Source organism: Nelumbo lutea, chromosome 5, assembly GCF_056320005.1.
Source record: "Nelumbo lutea isolate HS-2025 chromosome 5, American lotus-T2T, whole genome shotgun sequence".
Classification (NCBI taxonomy): Eukaryota; Viridiplantae; Streptophyta; class Magnoliopsida; order Proteales; family Nelumbonaceae; genus Nelumbo; species Nelumbo lutea.
The window spans coordinates 786,278-805,727 of record NC_142688.1 but is presented as its reverse complement, the minus strand read 5'-3'; the positions used below and the strand labels follow the sequence as shown (position 1 = coordinate 805,727).

At 38.0% G+C, this 19,450-nt stretch overlaps 1 protein-coding gene across 1 annotated transcript in view; it reads left to right on the top strand.

The window, feature by feature from the left end:
- Positions 1-19,123, top strand: part of LOC148849701 (SEC7-like guanine nucleotide exchange family protein) — a 37,161-nt gene extending 18,038 nt beyond the window's left edge. Inside the window, exons 3-11 of the mRNA XM_088946755.1 lie at positions 5,132-5,462; positions 6,155-6,577; positions 7,046-7,338; positions 7,760-8,033; positions 9,292-9,797; positions 9,892-10,213; positions 16,566-16,926; positions 17,248-17,936; positions 18,333-19,123. Coding sequence (XP_088802881.1) covers positions 5,132-5,462; positions 6,155-6,577; positions 7,046-7,338; positions 7,760-8,033; positions 9,292-9,797; positions 9,892-10,213; positions 16,566-16,926; positions 17,248-17,936; positions 18,333-18,938 — 3,805 coding nt within the window. The 3' untranslated portion in view covers positions 18,939-19,123. The remainder of the gene's footprint in view (positions 1-5,131; positions 5,463-6,154; positions 6,578-7,045; positions 7,339-7,759; positions 8,034-9,291; positions 9,798-9,891; positions 10,214-16,565; positions 16,927-17,247; positions 17,937-18,332) is intronic.
- Positions 19,124-19,450: the final 327 nt, after the last annotated feature.

The window sequence follows — 19,450 nt, the reverse complement described above, 5'->3', positions numbered from 1 at the left end:
CTTTCTGTGGGAATCAAGGGAGGAGAGAAAAGATTATTTGGTAAATTGGAAGGTGGTCTACAAGAGTAAAATATAGGGAGTCCTAGGGATAGGTAGCTTAGACAAGAGGAACTTGGCCTTGCTTGGGAAATGGTTATAGAGATTTTGATCGATAGGGATAAGTTGTGGCATAAGGTAATTTTAAGCATTCATGGGTACGGGGACAAAGGATGGGATGTTGGAGTGTCTGCCAAGGCAACTCAAGGCTATCCATGCCATTCTTTTGAGTTTCCTCTCTTGTATCAAGTACGATGTTTGTTTTGGTAATCAAGTAAAAATTTGAGAACGTATTTGGATTGTACAGTCACCTTTGAAAGATCAATTTCCATCATTATATGCTTTATCTTCTTTCCAGGGGGAATTTGTGTCAAAATTCATTACACCTTCGAACTCACATTCTAATTTTGATTGCGACTTGGGTTTTCGATGAGGTGTAAGGGACTCTGATGTACCAAATGTACTTAGAGTTCTTCAAATTCTTGAAGGGGTGTTTTTGAGTTTCCTTAAACATGACTCTAGGATTTGGACTCCATCTTCCTTTGGCTCTTTCTCTTATACTTGCTTCTTTGAGGTCCTCTTACACCTGTCTGTAATTGCATATCCTTTCCTTGTGAGCGAGATTTGGTGTAGACCGATCGTCAAAGAATCGGGGCTTTTTGTTGGGAGGCTTTCCATGAGAAAATTAACAATTGTGACCTTCTACAGAAAAGGATACCTATTTTTTTCCTTTCTCATTCTTGGTGTTTTCTTTGCAAAGGTATTTGGGATTTGTTTTTGTCTCTATTTGGTTGTAGGTGGTCAAATCTTTCTGGCTTGTCAGATCTCTTCGCACATTCTATTTTCAGATGGTCAAAGAGGGGGAGGGGATCTTGTGGAAATGTACTAGAGCAGCAATATTATGGGCAGTTAGGGAGGAAAGGAATGCTCGAATTTTCAAAGAAAAAGAAAGAGCTCTAGAAGCAGCAATAATAGAGTACATCACTGTTACAGTAGCTCATTGGGCCAAGTCCTTGGAGAGTTACTCAACTGTTTTGGTAGAGGACATTATGAGAAAATGGTGAGATGTGGTGGGCACTTCTACAAAAAAGAATTTGACTTGCAAATTCTGGACTCCCCCAATCGAAGGTTTCATCAAGCTCAACTTTAATGCCAGCAGTAGGGGAAATCCAGGACCTTCAGGGATTAGAGGCATTTTTAGGAATGTGATGGGGATCTTTTAGTGGCACTATTTTCAACACCTATTGGAGTAGGAGATTCTTTAAGGGTGGAGGTTATGGCTGTTATGGAAGGGGTACAAAGAGCAAGAATGATGAATGTAAATAACCTCATTATTGAGGGAGACTCTAAATTGGTGATGGAGTGATTGAAGAGTTGGGGGGGGGGAGGTCTATGGCAGTATAGAAATGATCTAAAAATGTTCCTATGTCTGACTAGAGTGATGGAGGTGTGATTTCAATGGGTTCAAAGGACAGCCAACAGAATGGCTGATGGACTAGCCAAGCAAGGGGTGGGGAGGGAGAAAATCTTTTGGGCACAGTTGTAAGGAAAGCTGTTTTGGGAGATACAAACTTGTCATCTCTCCCACTGATGCTCTTAATATATACCTTTTAATTTGCATTAACAAAATGCTCAGTTATTGATAAAAAAATAAATTTAACTAGTTTCTCATTCCTATGGAGGAACTATTAACTGACATGTTAGTCAGTCAAAATAAGACATAACTTGACAATTTGGACCTAGATGGGTTATTGGAATGGTGTTCATTTTTTATCTATTAAATGCTTCAATCAATGGTTTCTTTGCAGCAAAATGAAGTTATAGGCAGGGTGACCCTTTCTCCCCTTTCCTTTCTATATTGGAAGCTTAGGCCCCATTTACTCCAAAGGATTGATTCTTTTGATTCTCACGATCCTCTGGATGAGAATGGTGTTTGGTGGTTCCATTTATCAAAATCTCATGCAATTCTGGATGGGAAAATTGGGCCTGGAGCGTACTTCTCAGAAGTGAAAAAATTTCACTTCTGAGAATGAGGATTTTTGGAAAAACAGTTCTCACTACATCCCCTTTAAAATAACAAACACATATTTACATGTTCCATGTGAGAAGAGGTGTATTGTTGTAATTTCACATGAAATCAGAACATTCGAAGGAGAAGGAAAGCCTAATCCCTATCATCCAAACATTTCTCTTCTACTATTCTCCTTCTTCCTCAGTGGCTCAAACCATGTTTGTTCTGTTCTTTGGTGACCATTCAACTTTCTACCACCAAGCTTTGGACAACTTATCATTGTGGGGTTTAGGTTCTCCTGCACTCTCGACACCAAGCTCCAACCATTTGAAAATGGTGTTTTCGTTTTCGTGCACAATGCACAAATTGGCATCACCAAGCTCCAACCATCTGTTTCTATCTACAAATGGCCTTTTTATTAAGCTCTAGTGCACAATGCACAAATCTGTTAATGGGTATGCAGAGTATCAGTTTGCTGCAAGTCCAAATAAAGAAGCCCAGGCTGTCGAATGATCAAATCGACACCACCAAAACTGCTCCAGGAAAAGGATAGTTCTTTCGATCTCTTTGAGTAATTTATGGCAGAACACCTTGGTGAGATTGACATTGTTGAGAACATGAGCTAGCTCTTGACGGGGAATTCCATAATCAAGCAACAAAGTAACCTTCCTGAGAAAACCAATGAAGAATTGGGGATCTATAACAGTTAAAAGACGTTTGAGCTTTAAGGGTTTGATCTGACCTTCCAACTCATCCTGAACAAAGCAGAGCAGCGGACCAATTTCTTCTGCTGTTCGTACATCAGGATGTTTGGTAATCAAGCGATAGAGAGAAAAGCCATCAATCCCAACGGAACACAGGGAAAGAAGTTGGGTGCGAAGGAATTCCAAAGATGCAGACCTGAAAAGTGGATTTTTGTGGAAGAGAACTTCGGCTTCTCTCTCTAAAAGGCCAATTTCTTGAAAGAAGGGGAAATACAATAGGAAGGCTGAAACAAATAAATATGAGTTTGGGTATTTTTCTGATTTTTATCGGAGAGGTATTGTTGGATTCATAGCATACAGAAACTGTATAATGTTACTATTCCCATTTCTGTCAAGTGACTGGAGAATAAGGTGTTGCTGCCGCTGCATAGGATCACCATTTGTTGAGACTTGAGTATATCGAAACTCCATTGCAGCTAATAAGGGTTTTTGCTGCTAACCGGTTCTTCTCCAATCACAGTTTTGTCTTCAAATGTGAGTTCCTCATTCAACTTTCAGCTCCATACCAATCCATTGACAGGTTTACATGGAAGGGAGATGAAGAAATTTGGAGCTTTAATGACAAATAGGTACTAGCTGCAACAGGATAAGAGAAAGCCCCAAAGTTTACTCTTATAAAAAGACAAGTTTATTCATTGCCAGTTAGACTATTAGAGAAATGAGAATCAACATTCTAATTCCGAGAAATGAGAATTAGAGCTTATACCAAACACCTATACAGTTTCTTAGAATAAAAAAAAATCCAGAATCCGTTCTTTTCTGGATGGATTTTGAGGATGAGAAACAGGAGAATTGATGCCAAATGGGGCCTTGTGTTCTTAGCAGATTTGATGTGTAGGACATCTAGTATGTGATTTCTGGAAGGTTTCAGAGTGGATAGAGATGAAGTGGTTTTTTTCTCATTTTAAAATACTTAATACTTCCGGGCCCATGAATTATTTATGAGAAAATGGTTGGGGGAATTAAGAGCTCGAGTTCAATGTACGCAAAGGGACGCAAACAGTTTGTCAAATGCTTTAGCCAAACAAGGGGTTAAGAGGGTTCAGACTTTTTTTTTTTGGGGGGGGGGGGAGGTGGGGGTTGACTAAGAAGACCTAGATTCCTAGCTTGTTTAGATAAAATGGGTCTAAATGGGATGGTAGCTGGGCTTAGCAGGGTTCAATTTAATTAGGTGCTTGAACTGATTTTTACAGTTTACACATTCATTTTTACATAGCTTGATAAAGCAAATGATTATCAATAAAAGGAGTGCATTTTTCTCATCTTCCATTTGCAGATGGTTGCATTTTTTGTTATTTCTTTTTGTGAAACAGAGGGATGGAAGGTATCAATAAAGCAAATGGATTTTATCAAGCTCTGAAAGTCAGCTAGATCAAAAGTCGTTTAAGGTGGTGTTGATTTTTTAAAATGCTGGGATGGTTTTAATTCTGGGAGATTTTGAGTAATTGCTGATTAGATCAGTCAGCCTGTTCTGGGACTGATTTCAGCCTCGTGTGTGTATTTCCTTCTCAATAAATATTACTTTACCTTTTCCAAAAAAAATTAATTCTGGGAGATTTTGTTCAGATGCCGAGGGGAGAATTGATTTCTTAAGGCTTACCCAGTGGTGTTGCTCATTGGTTTGGAGCTTGTATGGTTGGTTGGGTTGTTATTGGTATTGTGGTGTGGACTATAATTGTGTAAGTGGGAGGGGTGCTTGTTTTTAGTCTGAGTTATTGTGCTGTTGGGATGTGGTAAGGTGTGTTTTTTTACTTCATTTTGTCTTGGTGATTGCTTATCACCAAGACATTTTTTTTTTCTTTTTTCTTTTCAACATTTTTTCTATTTACTATAAAAAAAGTCATTTAGCATGGATTGCTTTGGAAGAAGAGGAATTGGACACTTTCATTGAATATTTGGGACCTTGAAACTATGGGACTGATTAGTTGATGTTGGGGTAATCTTCCATGAAAACTGGGGTTGACCAGTTTTTTGAATTTTATGCCCTCTTTCTCTTTGTTGTTTTTCTTCTTTTCACGATTACTAACAAAGAGAGATTTATTACCAATAAAAAAAGAAAAAGTGGTGATGGGGCACTGGAACATATGAAGCTCTCTCCAACCATGTAACAAGTGTCATATTAGAAGAAAAAGCATGTCCCAAGAGCAATTTAGTACTGTTGCTTCTAAACTGATAGATACAATGCATATGCATTTATCCACATATTTCTTTTTCTGTGTACATGCGTTCTGTCTTTTAATTGGTTATTTTTACTTTCATTTCTTGAGCATTCTTTAATGTAATGTATTAAAACCCTTTTAATTCCATCAGATATTTGCAGGACTGTCAATGGCCTTCTGAAGACGGCTTTAGGTCCACCTCCTGGTTCTACCACAACTTTGTCTCAGGCCCAGGATATTGCTTTCCGTCTTGAATCAGTCAAGTGCTTGGCTGGAATCATCAAATCAATGGGAGTCTGGATGGACCAGCAGCTGCGAGTTACAGATTTCTATCCATTGAAAGGCCCTGAAAATGATGCATCAATAGAGAGCATTAACATACTTGGTGAAGAAGGAGCTGCTGTTGACTATGAGTTGCTCTCTGAATCAAGCTCTGAATTATCAAAGGCTGCTACACTTGAGCAACGCCGAGCATATAAGATAGAATTTCAGGTCTAGTATTATCTTACAATAAGAAACATGAACTTGTTATAGCTGGCTGCACATGATTTTGCACCAATTGTTCAAAACCAGATGGGCATGAAACCAGATAGCTGTCTGCTTCTAGTTTCATGCCCAATCTGCTTCCAGTTTTCTTGACTAGTTTGCAGTTTGATCTTTCTGACTATCAAAATGGTTCCAAAACTAGGAAAAAGGAATTTTGTCTGGTTTCCAATTTTTGAGGTTCAACCACTTGGTAAGATTACATGGACCGATGGAGGAAACAGAATCTGACATGTATACTGGAAGCTGACTCAACAAGGCAAAAATGTTAGCATTATATATATTTAAATAATTATCTTTTCTACATGGTAATTTTTTTATAGGAAAGATGGCATTTTTTGTGTACAATGGTTATTCATTTATGTTAAATAAGAAGGTTGAGAGGAAAATGTTACATGGGAGCATCCCTCAAGAATCGATGGAGTGTCAGAATCCATTGTGTCCAACATAGAGATTTCATCAATTGAGGAGAGTCCATGCCCAGTGTTATTTGCATTCTATTTGAAACTCACCTTGCTTCTCTTTAATGGAGCCAGAGCTATCATGCTCTTCTCTTTGAATTTATTTATGTTTTATATTTATTTATTCCTGCAAACTACTTATTTCCATTTGTAATGATGAGTGTATTGGATTAAATGCAGAAAGGTATTTCATTATTCAATAGGAAACCTTCCAAAGGCATTGAGTTTCTAATAAATGCCAACAAAATTGGTGGTTCTCCAGAAGATGTAGCTTCATTTCTGAAAAATACTTCTGGCTTGAATGAAACCATGATTGGAGACTATTTGGGCGAAAGAGAGGAGTTCTCTTTGAAAGTCATGCATGCTTATGTGGATTCATTTAATTTTGAAGCAATGGATTTCGGGGAAGCAATTAGGTTCTTCTTACGGGGCTTCAGATTGCCCGGGGAGGCACAAAAGATTGACCGCATAATGGAGAAGTTTGCTGAGAGATATTGTAAATGTAACCCGACTTCTTTTAGTCGTGCTGATACTGCTTATGTTCTGGCTTACTCTGTGATAATGCTCAACACTGATGCTCATAATAGCATGGTAAAAGACAAGGTAAGCTTGATGGAACTCTTATTGGATTTCGATTATGTAGTTGCAAGCATCATTTTTGGACGTATATCTCATGCAGTGTAATATTTCAACTTTGTTTCCTATCTCTAAGATCTTGTTGTCACTTATCTTCACATGCAAAATGTTCCCTAGAGATCTATTTGTTTTGGTTTTCAGGTATTCTTTTTAGGATAAAAGAATATATATTTTATGTTGCAAAAAAGTCTGATACTGCCCTTTGGTTTTTTCCATCATATTCTTTTTGTTTTCCTTCCAAAAATTTGTAAGAAAGTTTTTAATTTAGATTGTAAAAATGTGTAATTTCTGTAAATGCTTGAGGAATGTCATAAAATTCATAGAAAACATTAGAGATATTTGTCACAGATGATGTAAAGAAACAGAAATGGAACTTGTATTGAATCGATTTGATTTGTATTCTGACTTCATGTTTGTCTTATGTTGTCTCTGAAGATGTCTAAAGCTGATTTCATTCGCAATAACCGTGGGATAGATGATGGGAAGGACTTACCGGAAGAGTATCTGGGGGCTTTATATGATCAGATTGTGAAAAATGAAATAAAAATGAATGCTGATTCTTCTGCCCCACAAAGCAAGCAGGCAAATAGCTTTAATAAGTTATTGGGCTTGGATGGTATACTCAATCTAGTCACTGGGAACAAGACAGAAGAAAAACCATTAGGTGCAAATGGGGCTCTCATAAGACATATTCAGGAGCAGTTTAGAGCGAAGACAGGCAAATCAGAGTAAGAATTGGTTATCATTTTTATTTGTGCTATTTTTTTTGGTAAGTGAAGCTAGCATTTGCATAATGGGATGTGTTATAGTGGGACAGAAGTTGGAGTAGAGCATACTTCAAAGTGTCATCTAGAAGATCCTGTAAGCATAACCAGTCAGCCATTATAGCTTTCCACCAGAGTATGCCATAAATTGGGCATGCAATAAATTGGTTATGTTAATCTGACCAATTGTCTTTTTCATGTGATCTCCTTGTAACCCATTGAATAGCAATCCTATCACTCCCATCCATCCCTTTGTAAAAATCCCTTTGCTTTTACACATGTGCCATGATGTCACTATTTGGCCTTCTGGTTGATATAATGGGCACCTGATTGTTGTACTTTCTTTTCAGCCTTGAATTGGAACTTCATTCCCATTGTATTACAGGTCTGTCTACTATGCTGTCACGGATACTGCAATATTGAGGTTTATGGTGGAGGTTTGCTGGGCTCCAATGCTAGCTGCACTCAGTGTGACCCTTGATCAGAGTGATGATAAGGTTGCCACATCTCAATGCTTACAGGGCTTTAGGCATGCTGTTCATGTCACTGCAGTGATGGGCATGCAGACACAGAGAGATGCTTTTGTTACATCTGTAGCTAAGTTTACATACCTTCATTGTGCTGCAGATATGAAGCAAAAGAATGTTGATGCTGTGAAGGTATGCAATTGATTGTATCATGTATTTGAGGAAAATATCTTTTTGCATTTTTCTGATACAAATACTCCCAGTCTTTTAACAGTCATTTGTAGGCTCACAGGCAAGGCAAGGCACATTTTGAGGGATGTGCCTCGCCTGAACCTAGGCACAACCTCTTTCAAAAAGCATGCACCTGGTGCCCCTGGTGCAACTTGTGCCTTAGCCCAGATATGTGCCTTTTTTAAATGTCTCTTTTGTTAATAATTTTGGTAGATTCTTGTGTGTTTTACACCTTTGTAATGCTTTATTGACTTCTAAAATAAGCAGAAAAAAGACCTATCAACTTCTAAAATAATGCTTTATCAACTTTTAAAATAAGCAGAAAAAACTTTTTAAATACCTGAAACCTTAGATCTTCCACTAAATAAGCAACAATATTGCAACTAATAGCTGAGCCCTAACCCTAAAATATAATGGTATGCAACTAAAATCACAAGCTACTTGGGCCAAAAATTTGGCTTGGGGGGTGCCGCCCAACCCCTGGATGAACTTGTTTGTGCTTGCTTCAAGGGACCTTTACAGAGGTGGAGAGGCAATGTCTCAGGATTAGGATAGCAAGATGTAACTACTTGAAGTAATTCCAATAGGGGATAAATTAACACATTAAAAGTTTCACATGCTTGAAGCACTTTGGTAAGATCGACATATGTTTGCTTTTACTTCCACATTTTTACTTTGGCTATGTTTTGTGTAATTAAGTAATTTGAACTATTAGGATTTTTCCTTTGATAGATGGCAAGCTTTTATTGAAATACCAACAGTCTTTTTAAAACCTTTAGTTTCTTTGAAAACAAAAGTTTGTGCCTTGCCATACAAATGTTATCCATATTGCACCTTGGGCTCTATAAGGCCCTTGCACTTTTAAAACAGAGAATGTTCCCTGGTTGGAGCAAATTTAACAGTACTTCAGAATGTTCATTTATTATCCACCCATACCATACAAATGGACCTGATTGGAAAATCCTTCATCAAATCTCCTGATTCTTTTCCTAACTGTTATCAATATTTTATGGACCCCATCCTAAAAATGTCATAGATCTTAGGGGTAGGATTTCCTTATCAGGTTAATTTAACCAGGAGTAGGTGGGACGTGTGTTTTTCTTCTACTCATTTTCTTTGCTATGTGCAAGCCTCTGGACCACAGGTTGGTGGATCTGCAAGATCGAGGGCTAAAATTCTTATTTCTGTAACTTTCTTATTATATAATTTCTTTTAACAGGCAATTATGTCAATTGCCATTGAAGATGGCAATTACCTTCAGGAAGCCTGGGAACACATATTAACATGCCTCTCCCGATTTGAGCATCTACAACTGTTAGGAGAAGGTGCACCACCTGATGCTTCTTTTTTCACAGTACCTCAATCTGAAACAGAAGAAAAGACACAAAAGCCAATTGGATTTCCACACTTAAAGCGGAAAGGAAGTTCTATGCAGAATCCAGCTGTAATGGCTGTTGTTCGAGGAGGTTCTTATGATAGCGCTACTCTTGGGGTTAATACCTCAGGGCTTGTGTCACCAGAACAAATCAGTAATTTTATTTCCAACTTGAACCTGCTTGACCAAATTGGAAGTTTTGAGCTAAACCACATATTTGCCCATAGCCAGAGGCTGAACAGTGAAGCAATAGTAGCTTTTGTAAAAGCCCTCTGTAAAGTTTCCATGGCAGAGTTGCAGTCTCCATCAGATCCTCGTGTTTTCAGCCTTACAAAAATAGTTGAAATTGCGTACGTTTTCTTCCCCCTAGAGAAAGTGTCACGTAATCTCAAATTTGGATGGTGAATGCAGTAATAAAAATAATGTTTCTATTTGTTTGTGCAGGCACTACAATATGAACCGCATCAGATTGGTGTGGTCACGGATATGGAATGTGCTTTCAGATTTCTTTGTTTCAGTTGGATTGTCAGAAAATCTTTCTGTTGCAATATTTGTGATGGATTCACTTAGACAGCTGGCTATGAAATTCTTAGAGCGTGAGGAGCTGGCAAACTACAACTTCCAGAATGAATTTCTAAGACCCTTTGTGATAGTAATGCAGAAAAGCAGCTCTGCAGAAATTAGGGAATTAATAGTTCGTTGCATCTCACAGATGGTACTAATCCGTGTCAACAATGTGAAGTCTGGCTGGAAAAGTGTTTTTATGGTATGTTTGCTGGCTGTTTTATTTTCTAGAATTGGAAGGTTTGTGACTGAATTAACTCTGGATCATACTTTTAAGAGCCAGCCTGGTGCTTGATGTCAGAGTCTGAGTTAGTTCAAATAAGCTGGATTTTGATCAACCAGGATTGTCCTAGTGATGTCATAATTAAGGAATTTGGTCAACCGATTTGAACTAAATTAGTTCTGTCACTTTGTTTTGCCGTTGCAGTTATTTTCTCTCTGATCTCTTGCTCCTGGTTGAGTTACTAATTGTACGTGAATTGGTTTCTAGTTCTACAACTCTATAGCATAGTTGTCAACGTGTCTAGGTGAGTCTCGGGCAACAGTGGGGTGCCTAGTCACCTAGTAACCTAGGCGATGAGAATGTTGTAAAATAAAAAGACTAAATTTTACTTTCGAGTTTTTTCTGAGAACAGTCTGGTGTCTGTGATGGCTGATGTTTCAGCCTTTCTTGGGTTGACTGCTTTTGTACTTTGGTTCTCTTTTTAATAAATTTACCTTACCTTCTCAAAAAAAAAAAATCTCTTTGTTATGAACATAATATGCCCCCTCGAGACATGGCAAAACCATCATATCTAGGACAATAGCATTGCAAATATATTAATTTCAAACATTTTGAAAAATGATACTTATATAATAAGCATTTAATAGAGCAATTTCATATCAAACTAGCAACTAAAGAAGGCTATAGTTTTATATGATAAAACTTAAGATATAAAGTAAAATTGAAAAACTGACAAGGGTAGAGAGAGAGAGAGAGCAAAAAAGGAAACCTCCTTATACTTCTATTCTTTATTTTCTTTTCTCTTCTTGAAACTCTTGAATCTTTTAAATTTGAATAGTAGAGCTTTAAAACAACATATAAATGATATATATAGTATATAATAGAATGTATTAGGCTATTGGCACACATATTAGTAACATTTAGCAATATGAATGATATTATAGGCGTCACCTTGCCATTTTTGTCACCTAGGTGGGCGTCTAGCTACCATAAGTCAAGGCGTTTAGGAAAGGTGCCCTGCCAAGGGTGCCTAGTTGCCTAGGTGAATGCCTTGACAACTATGCTCTATAGTACTGTCCACTATATATCATGTCATGTTTCAGATACACATGCTTCATGGTTAAAAGTAATTATATCTTCATAATTCACAATTGAAGGATACTAAGAGTGGTTCAAGTACCAAGATGATCCAGGAACAAAGGCTTTGCTGTACTATTAGTGTTTAAAAATAGTTGCTGGGTTATAAAGATTTGCTAATTGATTAAGACAGCCATTTGGTTTACCAATTTTCTATTTATTGCTCCCAAGGCGAGGTGAAAAAATGCAACAAAAAAACCAAAAAAATACAAAAGAAACTAAAAAAATTAAAATATTAAAAATAATATTGATGAAAAATATAAACTTAAAATTGCTGAAGTTGTTATTTGATATAAACATAATTTTAAAATAAATGTTTTATAAAACCTATTATTTCAAATTAAAATACATAAACATAACATGTAAAACACATTCAAAATGAAAATTTAAAAATTAAATCAAACATAACATATAAAACGTATTGAACCATGTAAAACTCCCAATCTCTTTATTTTTCCCCAATTGCATTACTCCAAATAGCTAATGTGATGTTAACTATTTTGCATTCTTGATTCTACGAGCCACCTTTGTACGAAGCCCCACGAGGCAAGCCCAAACAAGTCCATGTTAGGGTCTTAAATTCTCATTCCTACAAAAATGATTTATAATTTTAATTATCTTTTAAAATATCTTTAATTAGGATGAATGGATGATCAATAATAGCAAATAGGGGGTCCTCAGAGTTTTGGTGAACAAGTGAAGTGAGTGAACCAGAGTGGAGTAGAACCCCTAGCCTATCCATTAGGCTTAAAAAGGAGCAAAAGGCACAGATTTTGAAAAGGCGCAATCCTATGCTGAAGTGCAAGGCACTCCAAGTGTGCACCTTTTTAAAATGCTACGCCTAGGGCCTAGGCGAGGTGCATTGTCTATGCACCTAGGTTTGCCTTTTTAAATCACTAGACCTGCCTAGGTCAAGCAGCATGAACCAGGTCATGGGTTCTAAGTATTGAATACCTTGAGATGGAATTGAAATGAAATGATTAGGAGAATTTTTTTTTTTGTCTTTTTTGTTTTTTAATGTGGATGGGCAAATTTGAGGGATGCATGGGGTGGGGGGCAATACCCCTAGCCTAGACTTTCCTTTCTTTCTTTATGAGGTATGTATAGAACATACCAAAGGCACATGCCTCATGCAAAGGGCATTTGAGGCATATTTTAAGAGGCACGCAAAAGGCACATGCCTCTAGCATATGCTTCAGTGCATTTTGAGTGCGCCTTGCCTGGATGTGCAATTGCCTCACATGCCTTTGAAAACATTGCTCCTTTGAAATTTAATTAGGAGACCTTTCCTCTTCAAAGTCGAGTTTCATTTTTTTTTTCCTTTCATACAATGAAACATGAATGGAGTAATGAACCAAACATCTTAACATAGACTAGTCAAGAATGCAGCTATTTTGGGCATGATAAAGTTGCTATTTGGGGCATCATTTTAAGCTTTTTGTTCTTTGGTTGTTGGTTTTCCCATCATATTGTATTGATCTCAATTTTCAGTTATTAAAATTTTCCTTGCTGAAAAAAAGGCTATTAAATTGCTTGACTTGGTTTTTCATGCATTGAGTTATGGAAAGTGGAAACATTTCGCACATGCTGGAAATTCGGGATAAATCTCTAAAAAATTGTAGAAACAACCATCAATGTACCTTAAAGTATTGATTACATAACCAGTATAACCGTTTACCATGATACTTGAGTACCTGTACAAGGGTGCTGCATTGTGATACTTGAATATGTAGTGTAAATTTCCTACCTGATACTGTATCCGGTCATGTCCTTGCTGTATCCAGGCCATCTGGTTGGGAGTAGTCAACTGGATTGTTTTAGTTTTTGCACACATTCATCTATATTTGTTATATTTTTTGGATAAAAATCATCATTAACCAAACTGAGGTTTTGGATGCTAAAGAAGCTGAGGGTACTTTTGGGGAAAGTGGTAAGGAGCAGAGATGGGCATTAAGGAAAGAATTGGAGGATATTTTGTTCAAAGAAGAAATAATTTGGAGACAAAAGTCCAGGCACAAATGGGTAAAGGGGATAGAAACACAAAATTCTTTCATGCTCTGGCAAATGGTAGGAGGAAAAAAGAGTTGGAGGGTGTAACAGTTACCCAAGAAAGTGAAATTGCCAGAGGCTTTGTGGATCATTTCAAATCTATGTTTAGAAGACCCCTGAATGACAGGTTAAGATTTGAAGGGTTGGATTGGCCAAGGTTATCAGGAGACCACAAGGATTGGCTAGAAAGAAGCTTTGATCTAGAGGAAATAAGGGAAGTGTGTTTTCGATGGATAGAGCCCAAGCACCAAGTTCGGATGGATTTACAATGGCTTTTTATCAAGATTGTTGGGGCATTCTAAAAGATGATATAACTAAGGGTTTTTAATGAGTTTTATGGTAGAGCAATAATAAATCCAGGACTGAATTCCACTTTCATTGCTTTGATCCTAAATAAATTGGATGCAAGTTACCTAAGAGTGTTTAAACCCATCAGCTTGGTTAATAATTTGTACAAAATCATCACTAAGGTGCTTCTCAGAGGATTGGATCTGGTGAAGGCCTATGAACTGGTGGACTGGTCATTCTTATTGTAAGTGATGAGAATCTATGGGTTTGGAGATAAGTGGTGCAAATGGGTTCAAGGATTTTTTTTTTTAAAGGTAAAAAGAAAAGTGATTATCAGGTACAAGTAACACCAAGGTGTTAAGAAAACACCCAACCACCAACATCACAAAAGAACAAAATGCATCAAGATCTTAAAAGCGAGGGAAACCAAAGACAACCACCCCCAAACAAGAGCAAAGTTATTAATCATTTCAGCATGTCTGTCTCCTTGTTCCATGCCTCTCCTCCTTCCCCAATTGCGATCTTCTTGAAGCTCTCTTCCCTCTTGCTTCTTTCAAATGCTTCAAAAGCCTTTTTTGTGAACTCCTCTCCACCCCCCAAAAAAAGACAGACCTAAGCTCTTACCCACCCTGACATCCCTATCAACTAAACATTCAATCTCCACCCCCCTTCTCATCCGCACTGACTGATGAAGTCGCAATTAAGCCCTCCTTGTTGTCTTGAGCACCTCCCTCCTCCTTGTCCCCAACCTCTGACCTCAACCCCAAACCTTCCTTAGAATCCACCGTCTGTTGCTGCCTGCTCATCTCCTTTAGAAACTTGGCATTTTGCTCCCTGGGTCTCAGCAATTTTCATCTTCACAACCTTGTCTTTTGAGCCTTTTTTCTTATAAACTTTCTTGAATTTATTAGTGGGACCAGCACCAACCAAACCATCTTTCAAAAGTGAAAAAACTTTTGACATGTGAACAAGCTCGAACTTGCTTGGCTCTCTAATTTTCTTCAATGTCTCTGAATCGAGGGCATATCTTTCCTTAATTTCGGAATTCCTTCTTCTACCTAAATCAACTCCAAGACTTCCAACTGGGACTTCAAAATGTAAGCACTCTTCTCGAACTTCTGACCCACTACTCTCCTCTCTTTTGCTGGCTTCCTCAGACTAACTGCTTGTTTTCAACCTCTTGTCTTCCCCCTCCTTCGATCTCCTCCCCTTCTTTCCACCCCTTTTGAAAACTTTCTTGCCCCCTTACACCCTCCTCCCCTCCTTTCTCTAAATCCACCTCCTTGCCCCACATGAGGCGAATCAGCAAGAATATCCACCACAAAAGAACTGAAACAAATAGTCCCACCTTTAAGCCATATAGCCTTTATCTGCTCCTCCAATTTTCCATCAGTTTTCTCCCCTGGAGCTGCAGCAGCTTCACTGCACACAAAAGATGTCACTCCTCCACAGCTCGACTCTCCTTGTTCTTCAGGACCATCGTTTTCCTGCCAGAGCTGTCATAGTTATCAATAGCCCAAACCCAATCCTCCACCTTGCCGGTCCTGTGAAAATCCCTCTTTCTCTTTCTTCTCTTGAAGTGCAAAAAATTCATGCCAATGCCTTTACCTGCCTTTAAATTGTTATGCCTAATTCCACTGCAACCACTCTTCAACCTCAGTCATAGGGAGTGGTCTCCGTGGTGCAATTAATACATGTGATGTGTTGCAGAGAAAGACCTGGCTGATGCCTTTCCCCAAACAGTTGCTATTTGTGTCTAATGGTGAAACTGTTCATTACATTCTCATTTCCTGCTCCTTTGCTTGCTGTATTGGGGAGTGGTTTTTCTCTCTTTTTGGATGCAGGTGGAACACCTGACAGTTTGGATAGGTTGTTTGACACTTCTACTTTCAGGTGGCCAAAAAGAAGGGGAAGATTATTGTGGAGATGTACGAGGAAAGCAGTGGTTTGGACAATGTGGGAAGAAAGAAACCTGCAAATATTTGAGAAGGAAGTTTTAATGGAAGGGGTTATTGGAAAAAGTGGCTCTCTGGGTAAAGTCATTAAGTTTGTTTTCAGACTTTACATTTAATGATATAATAAAGAAGCGGGGAACAATTGCAGCCTTATCCTCATCCAAGAAGAAAAATTTAAGGGATTGGGATCCACCTGAGTTAGGCTTCCTTAAGCTAAACTTCGATGGGAGCAGTTTTTGGAATCCAGGTCTGTCTGGAATTGGAGGGGTGTTAAGAAATGAAAGTGAAGATATTGTGGGTTTGTATTCAGGCCCTATTGCAATGGGTGGACTCCATAACAGTGGAACTGGCTGCAGTGATTTTTGGAATGCAAAAGGCTTTGTAGTTGGGGGTGATAAGTTGGTAGTTGAAGGAGATTCCAAAATAGTGATAGGTTGGTTGAAACAGAATGAAAAGACTCCTTGGTACTTCAGAAATGAAATTAAAAAATTTAGGAGATTTTCAAGGAATATGCATTTGGTAATTCAGTGGACTCCAAGATTGGCTAACAGTCAAGCAGACCAGTTAGCAAAACAAGGGGTTAACAGGGCACACTGTTTTTGGGCTCAATTGTAAGATTAAAGAACTAAAGGTTTAAGTTTTTTTGACAGTCTTGAGTTTACCCTAGCCGAGGCTACCCATGATTCATACATGTTCTAAGTTCATTAAATAATAAAATTTGCTTCTATTACTGATAAAAAAAGTAATCAAATGTTCAACATCATTCATACTTTTAATAGTAGTAGTAGTTTTATTATTGTTGAACTGAATCCAACTCTAAGTGGGCTTTCTCCCTTTTGTTATTGTTGAAGAACAATTCAATTCTTTGAGACTTCTTGTCCCTCATGTAGTCTTATTTGCAGGTTTTTACAACTGCAGCAGCAGATGAACGCAAGAATATTGTTCTATTGGCTTTTGAGACCATGGAGAAAATAGTCCGAGATTATTTTCCCTACATAACTGAGACAGAAACTACAACCTTCACTGATTGTGTTAGATGTCTTATCACCTTTACAAGTAGCAGATTTAACAGTGATGTTAGCCTTAATGCCATTGCATTTCTCCGGTTCTGTGCTGTCAAACTTGCTGATGGCGGACTGGTTTGCTATGAGAAGACCAAGGAAGGTGATACATCCATTCCAGTAGTAGATGAAGATGCTTCAGATGGACACCCTTTCACAGATAAAGATGATCAGGTGTACTTTTGGGTTCCTTTGCTTACAGGTAATTTTGGTTTGCATGTAGCATCCAAGTAAATAGTATTTATGTTGCTGCTTGGTTGAATTGCAGTACAGGCAAATACCTGGTGAAACGATCTGGCATCTTATTTTTTCTGTTTGTTTTTTTTTAATATATGAAGTGGTGTCTCTTCCTGCCAACCCTCCCTTAATCCTTTTGTATACAGATATTTTATTGCTAGTCCTTTTATCCACTGAAAACCTACTTTGGATATTTTTAAGAGTGTTGCAAAAAAAAAAAAAAAAAATTTAATGAAGTGTTCTGGTCCAAATTTTAATTCTCTCCTGCAAATGGTTTTTTCCCCAGGTTTGTCTAAACTGACTTCTGATCCCCGACCAGCTATCAGAAAGAGTTCTTTGGAAGTGCTTTTTAACATTCTAAAGGACCATGGTCACATTTTCTCACGCTCCTTCTGGATGGGTGTTTACAAATCTATTATTTTCCCCATATTCAGTAGCTTTCAGGACAAAATAGAAACTCAAAGTATGAATGATGACCAGTCTTCACCAAATTCCAGATTTCAACGACCTAGAATGGGAAGCATGTGGACTTCTGAAACTTCTACAGTGGCAGCACACTGTCTAGTTGACCTGTTTGTTAGTTTCTTTGATGTGGTGCGGTCTCAGCTTCCAAGTGTTGTATCAGTATTCATGGGTTTTATTACCAATCCTAATTTGAATCGTAGCATTGGAGTAGCCGCATTGCTGCGTTTAGCAGGTGATTTGGGACACAGACTTTCAGAAAATGAATGGAAAGAGATCTTTATGGCCTTGACAGAGACAGCTGCTTCAACTCTGCCTGGATTTTGGAAGGTCCTTGGAACCATGGATAACATTGAAGTACCTGATGTTTCTCAATCCTATAGAGATAGAGATGAATTCTTTTATGACCAGGGTTCCACCACTGATGATTTTGAGGATGATAGCCTTCAAACTGCCGCGTATGTGGTTTCTAGAATAAAAGGTCATATAGCTATGCTACTTGTTGTAATACAGGTTGCTCTCTCTCTCTCTCTCTCTCTTTCTCTCTCTCTCTCTCTTGCTCTCTCTGAATAAGTACAGGCAGTAATCATGAAACAGAGAACTGGTTATGGTTCTATTTCATATTTCTTGAGTTGTACAGACATAATGCACTTAATAATTTATGTTGAAACCAAGAGTCCTTTTCTGGTTCCTAACATACTGATAATCAATCAGTTGGTATTTTCATCTAAATTCTTGTGAGATTTTGATTGGTTAAAGTGTTTTAGGTCATATAAATTGCCTAAAATAATCCAAGCATCCAGGACCACAGGATTGTAAAGTCTTCAAAATAAGCAAATGATATCTCAATTTTTTTCTTTCCTTTATTGCTTATTTTGATATATATACTTGTTTTTTTACTTGTTATAGGTCATAAATGATCTCTACAAGGTGCATCAACAATACTTGTCAACAGCCAACATTATGATCCTTTTTGAGATGTTCTCATCTATTGCATCTCATGCCAATGAGCTTAGCTCCAAAACCGCCCTACAAGTGAAGTTGCAGAGAGCCTGCTCCATCTTGGAGATCCCAGATCCACCTGTGGTACACTTTGAAAACGAGTCCTACCAGAACTATCTCAATTTTTTGCAGACTCTTTTGATGGACAAGCCATCACTGTGTGAAGAGATGAACGTTGAAGCCAAACTTGTGGCGGTATGTGAAAAAATATTGCAGATATATCTGAACTGTGCAGGATGTCTGACCGAGCAGAAATGTAACCAGCCAGTACTACACTGGATACTTCCATTGGGTTCTGCGAAGAAGGAAGAGTTGGCAGCTCGGACTTCATTTGTCGTGTTAGCTTTGCGGGTATTGAGTGGCTTGGAGAGGAATTCGTTTAGGAGATATGTAGCGCACTTCTTCCCTTTACTGGTAGATCTCGTACGATGTGAGCACAGCTCTGGAGAAGTTCAACGTGTTGTAAGTGACATATTCCAATTAAATATCGGCCCTATTTTAATGGATTTGTGATATAGAATTAATTTCGTGTTATCATGTTCCCTTAGCTATTTTATATCTTCAGCTATCTGTAGCGGGAGACCTTTTATGTTTTCTTTGTAAAGTATGCAGAGGCTGATCTCAGTCTTCTGAGTGTACAGGAAATTGTGCTAAAATATAATGAATATTCATCCATCTTCACGAGGGAATTTGTTAAATTTCCAATGGACCCAAACCCTAACCCCGAATCTGATATGGTTGAAATTCTTCGAATTGTGCATCCCGACTTGCCAGACCACTTGGCAATTTTTAAAATCATCTTTTTCAGGATTGGATTAGATCATGGTTCTTGACAGACCGGGAACCCTCCAAGAACCACCATTCAACATGTCTCAAATGAAAATTTTACCTTTCTTCGGTATCAAAATGAAAATTTAACCTGAATTCGTCGAAAATTGCATAAGCCAATTTGAGATGTTTCCAATAGTAATGAGAACATGAGACATACTTTTTACTGTCGAGCTGATTGGATGGAAAGTTTCGAA